This window comes from Stegastes partitus, unplaced genomic scaffold, assembly GCF_000690725.1.
Source record: "Stegastes partitus isolate 25-593 unplaced genomic scaffold, Stegastes_partitus-1.0.2 Scaffold212, whole genome shotgun sequence".
NCBI lineage: Eukaryota > Metazoa > Chordata > Actinopteri > Pomacentridae > Stegastes > Stegastes partitus.
The window spans coordinates 498,267-509,664 of NW_007577943.1; the positions used below are offsets into that span (position 1 = coordinate 498,267).

At 43.2% G+C, this 11,398-nt stretch overlaps 1 protein-coding gene across 1 annotated transcript; it reads left to right on the forward strand.

The window, feature by feature from the left end:
• Positions 1 to 550: 550 nt before the first annotated feature.
• On the forward strand, positions 551 to 6,811 carry th2 (tyrosine hydroxylase 2). Its single transcript, XM_008280875.1, has 12 exons — positions 551 to 784; positions 1,896 to 2,070; positions 2,212 to 2,300; positions 2,383 to 2,450; positions 2,531 to 2,581; positions 2,673 to 2,818; positions 4,054 to 4,189; positions 4,279 to 4,348; positions 4,435 to 4,491; positions 4,691 to 4,786; positions 4,867 to 5,000; positions 6,447 to 6,811. The coding sequence occupies exons 1-12, from the start codon at positions 551 to 553 to the stop codon at positions 6,604 to 6,606; spliced, it is 1,416 nt and encodes a 471-aa protein (XP_008279097.1). The 3' UTR covers positions 6,607 to 6,811.
• Positions 6,812 to 11,398: the final 4,587 nt, after the last annotated feature.

The window sequence follows — 11,398 nt, forward strand, 5'->3', positions numbered from 1 at the left end:
AAAATTACAGCCTCAAAAACTGTTAGTTTGTGTCTGTAATTTACTAAAACAGAGAAAACCTGAAAAANTCTGTAATTTACTAAAACAGAGAAAACCTGAAAAAGTAATTTGTACAAACTAATTTAAAAACTAAAAATAGTTTTTAAAAGCTGCTTTTCTCCCTTGAACACTGTACTTTCTTCATGCCAGAATGATTTACTGTCTTGTCAGTAGGCATCTGAGTGTTTGCGTCAATAAACATAAAGTCATGATTTCCCTTTTCAGTTCTAAACACGTAACATTTATGTAATCTACAACAGTGCTTTTGCTTGAACGCATCCGTGCTTCAGGTCAAAATGTGCTATTTTTGCTCCAATAATAGAAATACTATTATGACGCAAAACTGCTCCGCAAAAAGCCAAACGCACGTGTCGCACTTGCGCAACAGCGCAGCGTGCAGCCTGGGACCAGGGCCTATTTAAGGGCTCCCCGGTGGGATGGAGCCACACAGCCTCCAGCCTCCAGCCTCCGGTCTCTCTGCAGCATCCAGCTCCACCCGCACAGCGCGCACATGAAGACGGACGGAGGGACGCAGACGTTCAGCGGCAGGAAGCAGAGTCTGATCGAGGATGCGCGGCGGGAGCGCAGCAGCGGCGGCGGCGGCTCGGCGGGCTCCCCGGGGCCCTCCCGGTACGGAGACGGCTTCGTGTTCGAGGAGAAGCAGGGCAGGGTCACCGTGAACGTCCTGTTCGCCCTCAGCGGGGGTAAAAACGCGGGATTCTTCAAAACGGGCAAAATATTTGAGGTTAGTCCTGAAAACCTGGAAAAATGCTTCAGTCAAAGTGAGGACAGATGAGAGGATGAGCTGTGGATGTGTAGTGATCACACATTTATGTCACTGTTGGATCGTTATACTGTCATGTTCTAATGTATATTGATTTGAGTGACATAATTGCAGGTTTGCATGTAATTTGTTTATTTGAAGCTGGTTTCAGCTCCTGTTCAGTCATTAAACCTCGGACATAATTCCTATGATGAAAATTTCAGGAACAAAAACTTGAACAAATATAATTCCTTTTACTGTAGACAGACCTGTGACATGGCTCAAGTAAAATCCCAGATACAAATCTGACTATTTTACCATAATTAAATATTCTAAGGATGTCTAACTGATAAATCAAACACATCCTGTGCATTTCAAATCAAAGCTACAGGCCTGATGTGTTCACAGAGATACTGAAACCTTTAGCTGCATTACAAAACACTCATTTAAATTTATATAATCATAGTAAACAATCCTCTTCTTCTTCTGCAACAATGAAAAAATAAAGATTCTCATATTTTATTAACAGAAGTGTTGGTCTGCAGTCTAACTACCTGATCAGCCTGATATTTAAAACTAAAAACTCTTTATTACCACACAGATAAATGAATAACATTAATAAGAAGTGTAATGTCATACTGGTGCTTTGCTTGGTTTTTATATTTTTATTCTACCAACATGATCCAGTGCAACTCTCCCCTTGTTTTTGTTCATCTGTAGACTCCAAGCTTGTGTTTTAGGTTTGAGTTATTGAAATTGTGTGCAAGAAAAATGTCCCTAAATGCATCACCGGATTTTAGCTTTGTAGTTCTCTGTTGATCAAAGTATAGTTCAACCATTCCAGGTGCATCCCAATAAATCTGTGTCAGACGAGAGAAAATAAGGCGATCAAAGTTAAATGAAGGCAGGATGGAAGAGTCCTCAGCAGCATGTGGAGATGTGCACATTTAGTTACCTTTAGAATAACGGTAGAAACTTTTCTTCAGCAGTGAAAAAAAAGAGAGAAAAAAAAACATAAAGAAAAGAGCAACAAGTGTTTGGTCCTCTTCTGCATCCTTTGACTCTTTCTTTTTTTTTTTTTTAACCCTTTTAGACGTTTGAAGCCAAACTCCTCCACATCGAGAGTCGCCCGGGCAGGAAGTCAAAGAACTGCACGACCGACCTGGAGTTCTTCATGAAGTGTGAAGTCCACAGCTCCGACCTGGACGTGTTCATCAACTCCCTGAAGCGGGTGGCAGACGACGTTCGCTCCGTACCGGAGGAAAAAGGCAAGCACCTGATTTTATTGTTTTGAACATCTCATATTGTGTCGGCCTCGTTGAACCGCTGAATGCTCCTTTTAGTCGTGGTAATAACATGCAACCAGGCCAAACACAAAAGCACTAATTAATCTTCTTTCTCCGTCACAGTTCCCTGGTTTCCCCGACAGATAAAAGACCTCGACAGATGCAACATGTTAATAACCAAATTTGATCCAGACATGGACCAGGACCATCCGGTGAGTGTTTACAAATCTAATGTAACGCTACATTTAAGATGTAGTGAAGCCGATTTGTGGTAACTGGATGATGTCTGTGCAGGGATACAATGATCCAGAGTACAGAAAAAGACGGGCTGCCATCTCTGAGCTGGCCTTCAGATACAAACAGTGAGTCACAGCTCAAAACAAAGTCTAACTACAGGTGAAATATTCTGAATGGATCTCTAAATGAACGTTCTGTGCTGCAGGGGAGACCCGCTGCCCACGGTGGAGTACACAGCAGAGGAAATATCTACATGGTGAGGACAGCCTGCACGCTTACTGATGCAGATGCATTGTGGGAGGATGTTTGAAGTGCACTGACACTGTGGGGTGTGACTGTGTTTAAAGGAGGCAGGTTTACCAGCAGCTGCGCAGTATCTACCCCAGTCTGGCCTGCAGACAGTTCCTGGACGGCCTGCAGCAGCTGGAGAAGGAGTGCGGCTACGGAGAGGAGCGCATCCCTCAGCTCCGAGAGATCTCTGCCTTCCTGAAAGGTGAGAAATAACAGAATCAGGAGGGACAGGAGGTGGTAAAAGTGGAACGTGTCAGCTGGTTTTTAAACTCTGAAGGAGGCAGAAAGTGAAGAGTTCTATCCAACAGCTTAAAGGCAAAGCTATGAGATGGTTTCTCTTTAAGGTAAAAGAGACTGAAAACTAAGAAGGATTTCTGTCTTCAAGAGAGGGAACATGAATATTAACAAGTTTCAGGAAATTATTATTTAATTTTTTATGATTAGGAGTCAAAAACCGCAAAATACTAGTATTATAATTAGCCGCCCCACAGTCCCAAACCAGAGGATACTCAGTTTATTATCATATATGACTAATACAAGCCTAAAACCTTCACAGTTAAAAGCTGGAACTGCCAAACAAAGATCTGTGCTGGTAAAACAACAGAAAAGATTATTTGATCATCAAAACAGCTGCAGATTACTTTTGTGTCACTGAACTGATTCACTGTCGCAGCTCTAATATTAAATAGAAGAATAAGGAGACAGCTTTTATCATAAAGTACGTTAGATTTAATAAATAAAAGGCGTCAAATTCAAATGAAGCATTGCTAAATAGAGACAATGTGAAAAGTGAAATGCAACAGAAAGGAAATATAATCAAGAAGGCTTCAGGCAACGAGAGAGGAGGAGACAAGGTTTCTGCAATTGTTTAAATAATGTTAGGAAAGTGTTTTCTTCATGTTAGCGAATTCGTAATCAGGTGCTAATAGGAATCAATACCTCATGTCAGTGTGCTGATTATTTATTTAGATGCAATTTTGATTTAAAATAATAAACTACGTGAGCTACAAGTATGAGTTATTTATTTAAAAAGTTATAGAATTACACAAATGCCGACAGGTTTTTCGAATATTTTAGCACTTCTGGGCCAAAATGGTTTCATAAAAAATTGGGAAAAAAAGTATGAAAAATTACACAATCTGTGCAGTCATAGCTCTAAATGTTATTTAGCTTTCAATAGGATTCATATTTGAGTCAGAGCAGAAGAGACGTGATCATTCATATCTGCTCCTTGTCTTTCTCTTAAAGTGTTTCAATGTGTTTAATCAGCTTTGAGTTTAGAATCACACTGAGCTCTGTGTGAACGCTGTTCGTCTTATGTCTCATGTCAAGTCTTATAGATTTCCTTGTTGTCGAACGCTGCTGCACAGACAAACCTGCCTTATATGACTGTCTGACTATACCAGATGTGTTGTCTCTGCTCTGTGGTGACTTTAGAGAGAACTGGTTTCCAGCTGCGTCCAGTCGCCGGCCTGCTGTCAGCCAGAGACTTCCTCGCCAGTTTGGCCTTCCGGGTGTTTCAGTGCACTCAGTACATCCGACACTCCTCTGCGCCCATGCACTCCCCTGAGCCGTGAGTCGCCCTCCTCTGGCTACAGACGTGTTCATTTATGCATTTAGCTGCGACTTGTTTCACTCACTGGGTTCGATCTGCTCTCACAGAGACTGCTGTCATGAACTGCTGGGCCATATTCCCATGCTGGCAGATAAGGAATTCGCCCAGTTCTCCCAGGTAGTTATGAGCTTTTTGTTCTTTGCTTTGGCCTAATTCTCTTGTAATATATCATCTTTAATATTTATTATTTTGAATGTTTCCAGGAGATTGGACTTGCTTCACTCGGAGCTTCAGATGAGGACATTGAGAAACTGTCAACGGTACGATTTATTTGCCGTCACAAAATGATTTCCAGCCTTCAATAAACCCCGAGTTGTAATTCTGAGGCGTTCCTGCAGTCATATGGTGCCATCTAGTGGCTAAACCAAATAACTGCAGCTGATGTTGACTTACAGCCTGCTACAGGTTATTTTTTAACATATTAATCAGCCTTTTGTGTTTGTTGTGTTCTCTCTGTAGTTGTACTGGTTTACTGTGGAGTTCGGCCTCTGCAAGCAGAATGGAGCAGTGAAAGCTTACGGCGCTGGACTCCTCTCGTCTTATGGAGAGCTTGTGGTGAGTGTGTTCTCTACATTCACACAAAGGTTTTCCTGCGTTGTCATGGTGTGCTGACTGTCTTCTGCATGTCTTTCCAGTACGCTCTGTCAAACGAACCAGAGTACAAACCCTTCAACCCGGAGGAGACGGCAGTGCAGCCGTACCAGGACCAGACCTACCAGCCCGTCTACTTCGTGTCTGAGAGCTTTGAGGATGCAAAGATAAAGCTGAGGTATTTAACATGAGTCAGTGTTGATTATTGTTGTACTACCTTCTCTTAACTTCAATATGAAGACAGTTTTTAGCTCCTACAGTCATTTAGTCACAGAGAAGTTTGCAGAATTTACATTTAAGATTAGAAATATGCATCCATTATTTACTTGTTTGTTCAACGAAAAAATACATTTCTTTCATTCAAAAGACTGCACGTTATATTTGGAAGTATTTAATTTTGGTAATTTACTGTCTATAACCTGAACACATCTAATAGTAAAGCCTTTCATAGTATTCTATTTCTTACCCACATCCATTATTGGGGTGTAACTGCTACAGTCTCATCAGAATCAATAAATGATCCACTATAAAATCAAACTCAGGAGAAAATCTGAATTAAAGCTCCTGTGTGGAGTTGTTATGACAACAAATGTGCAGTTAGTTACTCAATATAAAATCTTAAGCCCTAATAAATGTGATAATTGAAAATTATTTTCCTAGAAATGTTGGCAAAGCTGATTTTCAAACAGTTTAATCCTCTGAACCCCCAAACCCACCAGCAGGTTTGAAAGGCACCTTATCTTTGACAAATATCCCCAATATTACACCATTTGTCCGAGACTGTAGAAACTGAAAGAATTGTTGGATTTTCCACTTTCCAACATTCCTTGAACTACTCGTGTGTGATGGGCTGTTCTGACAAGAACCAAATCCAAGCCTAAAATCACTATATTTCATGGAAACCCCTTGATTCTACACGTCTGGTTCAAAAACCTGCCAAAAATAAACTGTTTGCATCAGATTCCAAGAAGCCATGACTGACTAAAAATTCAGGACTTGTCATGTGAATTGAACGCACTATGAGATGACTTGTTGAATTGAATTGAACTGCAGGCAGAGCAGAGAGGAGACATGTGTGGAAAACACTTTAAAATCCAAGTAGTGAAAATATCTGCAATATGTAGCGTCCATGTTTTTACCTGTGATGGGAACACCTGTGGGATGTGGCACATGTTGATTCCAGGATGGGGTTGTTTTGTTTTGTTTTTTTTTGCAAAATAATCAATTCTTTTTCATGTTTATGGCATCATTACTGTCATACCGTATACAAGACATGTTTGAGTTCTCTCTCCTCCTAGTTGTAGTTGTACCGTTTCCATAGAGATGCAGGACTTTATATTACAAATGAGCCCACAGTGTGTTGACAGGAGCAAAGTAAACTCAGAAACTGCTCAGAGTTCAGAAGGTTAAAATCTGCGTCATCTTTTGCTTTGTTGGAAGCTTACCAAAATCACCACACAGTGCCTTCGATGAGGGAAAAAAAAGTAATGCATATGATGCTCAGACATTTATAAAGATCTGTACCAACAGGGTACTGAAGCACTTCTGGCCACTGACTGTTGGTTGTTTTCCTCATGTTTGCCTCCCATTTGCACCAAAGTGAACTATTCACTTGTTTTCATAGGAAGTACTCTGCCAACATCAAGCGCCCCTTTGCAGTCCGCTACGACCCCTTTACCTGCAGTGTGGATGTTCTGGACCAGCCCAGCAAGATCCAGAACGCCCTGAGCCAGATGAGAGAGGACCTGAAGACCCTTCACAACGCCTTGGAGAAGCTCAGCTAATCTTAAAACCAGGAACAGAGACGAGAAAGTCACGCAGGCGGCAGAAGACATGACCGGACATTTAACCTTTGTTCGCTAAACACTGTACGTGTTAGATTTGCGGTTCTGACCAATACAGAACATCACAATGTAGTCAGGTTAGTGAGGCTCCATTTACTGGTGTGTATAATGTATTATGTAAAGAAATAAACATTTATTTTCATGAGGACGTCTCAGTGTTTTCCAGACACAGGAAAGATTTCTAAGAAGAAGGTGCTGAGGAGAGAACAGTTGTGTCAGCATGAGGAATAAGAGAGAAGGAGTGAACCACTACAATACGGGGCTTGTAGACCATGTTCTAGCTTTTAATTCCAAACCAACTATTTCCATTTGGAAAATTCTTGGAACCCATTTATCTTCATGTGTTGTTAAGCAGAGGGAAGGAGCTAATTATAAATGATTTAAGTATCATGTTCCCTCTGCTGGTCAAGGCCAGAGCCAGCAGTGAGGCCCAGCTCACCAGCAGGGCCAGGTCACCGGGACCTCACAGCCGACCACAGCACGGTCCGCAGCCCTGCACTGCTGACAGACGCTCTTCTCTCTTTATTTCTCTTTCTGCGTGCCACTGGAGAGTTTGGCCTCCGAAAGGGTGTTTGACGCCCGTCCAGCGTTTTGATCTCCACACAGGCGACAATGCATATCGGAGCACGTCAAAGCTTCCCCCCTCCCCCTCCCCGAGGAGACAAATCATCCCCCATCTGCAGGATTCATAAAGCATCACCACCATCAAGACGGTGGCTGGCAAAGCCTCGCCTCGGCCACCTTGTGCTTGGGAAGCTTTCCCCTTCCCATAATTCCACTGTACAGTAAATCAAGCCTCCCTCCAGCTTCCCTGGGAAAGCCTGTGTTTGCAGAGGAGAAAAAATTGTGTGTGAAGAGAGAGAGAGAGAGAGAGAGAGGGATAAAGCAAGTGGAGGGAAAGAGTGATCTACGGCTTGACAAGTGTGCAGCGACACACACACACACACACACACACGCTCTCCAACCAAAAGTCTCACACTTTATAATTTCTAGTATCTCGCTCTACATCCAGCGCTCTCAAATCCACAAATCCCCATGAAACCACCGCCAGGATCCGAATCTGCTGAGCGCTAAACAAAAGCAGGTTGCCGCAGCAACGGGGCGACCAGTAAAGGGATCCAGCTAGATTCTTGTGCCTCGCTTACTCGCCGCAAATCCCAAACGCTGTATCATCCTGACTCCAACCATAAGTGTTTCCTTTATTGATGTGGGGACCATCCTGCTGGCTTGGTTGCCTCTTTCGCTGGAAAACAGGGTCATGAGGTTCACTCTGTCCTCAGGCCTGAGAAAGATACTCTGAGAGGTGTGAGTGAGCCTGGAGATTCAGCTCCGTTAATACCTGACTAATCATTTACCGAGGCTTTATACTGCGGCTACGGGCCACTAAAGGAGTAGTCCAACATTTTGGGGAGACAGATGAGAGGAGTCGTGCCAATCTCATGTCTGTCCAGCTTGAAGTCGGGAGAAGAAACAGCGAGCCTGGCTGTGTCCAAAGTTAAATAAACACGCCTGCCAACATCTCCCGAGCTCATTAATTATACCTCTTTTGTTCAAGTCAAAGAAAGAGAATTTGACAATTTGTGGCTTTAGTTAGGTGTTGAAACAAATTCTTGACGAACAACTGCCAAACCAGACTGGATAAAGCTGGGATAGGCAGGAATTTTTTTGGCATCCTTGGGCAAAAACTCCACACCAAGCTTTCAGCACATTGTAATAGAGGTGGTCTGAGGGCTGACTAGGCTTCTGCACCTCCCTCCTGGCTCTCTTTTCAAGATTTAGAAACTCTGGAGATTTTAGCCAATCACGGGATTTTTCACAGATCAGATGAGATAGTACAAGTAGCAGTAAAGTCCTGGAGCTATGGATCAGGAAGCTAAGATCCTAATCCTGTGTGAAGTCACAAATAAATGTTGACCTTTGAGGCCAGTTCACGCTTTCGGTATCCACAGGAGTTCACCAAACATAAACTTCGTGAAGGTCTACGTGGACATTTGGGTGCAACCCAAAATGTGCGACTATGCAAACTGTCAAAACTGAAAGAGTATCTACTGGACAGGCGCCATGGCAACAGATGGTGCTTAAAACATAGGCTTGTCATGACGACAGACTGCACGAGGAGATTCTTCTTCATCCACACCTTCAGAATTCAGCAGTATGTTTGATATGAGGGGCAATGTGACTGCCCAACACACACGTGTTTCAGCACATATAGAACCGTGTGCGTCCACTTTCAGCTTCCCTGATTCAACCTACTGCAGCTTTAAAGGCCTGGAAGCATCTGGAAGTCAAAGCAGTGCAGCCAAAATAAACAGAAGTCCATCAATATGATGATACATCCATCTTGAATTGTCCTAAAGGTGATATTAAAAGAATGAGGCACAAAGCAACCTGACAGCCAAGTTGTCAGACCACATACCACATAGGCAGAAATACCCCAAGCTCCTTTTTTCCACTCTTCCCGTCTCTCTCGACTGCTATTATGAAACAAAAGCATTAAAATGCTTCAAAAAAATATGCCAAAAGAAAGATGAGGCACTTAACAAATGATGCCTCGAAGGGTCATGTGGCATTTTAACAACACCGGATTTACAGAGAAATACCGAGAACAAGAGAAAGAGCGTCATGACTGAAAAAAAAACATTAATCAAAGACCACAAATGGTGCTGAGATGGACTTCGAAAGCCAGAAGGAAAAACCGAGAGGAGCACGATGACCTGGCGCAGAGCTGAGACCGACGAGGTAGCCAACATGATCTTATCTGGGAGCTCAGTGTGGTCTTACGTCAGTAGAATTTTTGGAATGTGACAAAGACGAGGGAACCATTTCTCCTGCTTACACTGTTTATAGCAAGTCAAACTAAATACATCTTGACTTCAGCTTCGCACTTCATAAAAAAGTCCTCTTATCCTCACACTTAATCAGAACACAGTTGATTCCCCAAAAATGTGTGTGCAAAGTGAAGAAAAATCCCTTCAGCTGCTGGTTATTGCACTCTATCAAGGCACAGTTTTAGTTGATCATGGAGTACAGTGGATGGAACGGTAAATATATCTGTACTGGTTTCTTCTGTCTGTTAACCCGTCAGCTCTGCAGCTCTAAATAAATGGACAGATGCTGCAATGCCAACATATGCGCCTCAGGTTTGTAGCTGCCATGAATAAGAGGCTCTTTTACAGGAGCCAATTGACGACAAGAGCAAACAGATAACACACTCAAGACTGCTTCTGGTTTATGATTTGTCCATCAAGACAGAGTAAATTATTTCTTTTGGATGCAGGCTCGGTCATAATACGACACTCTGAGAACAGATGAGGTTAGGGGCCTAACAGAGGCAGGCCGAACCCTCGACCCTCTGCTCAGTAACCCAAAGCCCCAACCTCTGAGCCACTACTGCCCCTGATGATCAACAAACTCCACCCAAAAGCAGTGATGGGGCACTTTCTGACTGACTCCTTCCTCCTCATCAAGATCAACATAATCGCTTCATTCTGGGAAAGCATCGCAAACAAACCAGCAGCGAGATTAAATCAAACACCGGCCTCAAAGAGCTCTAATCTCTTTCTTTGTTTCCCCTCATATCATGCTCCTCATTATTTTTATTTGCTCTCCTTTTTGTTGAGCCTGGGCTTAAAGTTGGCAGGGCCGCAGATGAATTATCTGAGGGGGGAGATTAGGAGAAAGTTGGTGAGGATTTTAAGGCGGTCTGATCTCGCTTTCATCCATTTCACAGTTTGTTATTAGTCCACACTCCGCCACAAGAGATCAGGCTGTTTGTGAGGCACAATAGCCTCATTCAGGCTACATCAAAGGCAAGCGTGGAGGCCGTGACATCTGAGGACGTGCTTCCAGGAAAGAGGCAAGATTGTACGATCTCCAAGATGGATCACATGTAGCAGAAAAGCAGACAAGATGGAACTGATGCTGTTCCGCCTGTCAGCCATGAGATGGTGTCCTCGAGTCACTGGATGTGTAAAGTCGCTGAGATTCATGACTCATGTTTCAGAGGAAAAGTGGCTCAGTTAGCGATTCCAGTGCCCTCTATAGCTGGGTCTTTTTTTTTTCTCTTTGCTCTTTGGAAAACATTCAGACGAAAATGGCAGCCTCTTGCTCTGACATTGACGTCTCTGTGTCGAACGCAGCTGCTCCAGCACCACTTGCACCTAAAGCACAGCAAACGTTAGAGAGCGCAGACCACATTGGACTTGTTCAAACAAAAGAGTGGACCAGGAGAGCAGTAGCATGTTATGCTTTGTGGACGGCGGTTAACACGTCCAGTCCAAGAAATATACGAGGCTGATGAACTGGTTTGAAAGAGTGGCGCTCTCTACGGCCTCCACTCGCTCCATTCTGTCGTGCAGAACCATCGCCATACAATACAACCTAGTGTTTCAGCTGACATATACGTTCATAAAGTACAATAAACGGCTCTGTTAGACGCCCAAGTGTGATCACGCATTGATCCAACGCTGCACCCTTGAAGATTAAGTACATCTGTGGAAACAAGTGATCAGCTGTCACCTCGAATGATTCATGATCAAGTTAATTAAATGGGTACCCTCTGCAGCTTAGTGGGCATATGACTGCTTTGAAAATGGAGAGGGTGGTTTCTCACACAAGGCATTCCTGTGACAGTACAATGAGTCCTTGTTTTACTGGAGGGCACCGCAAGTTTCTGCCAAATGAACCCTCGTCTTTCCCTGTTTGGTCTGTGGAGCATTTATAATTATTCACC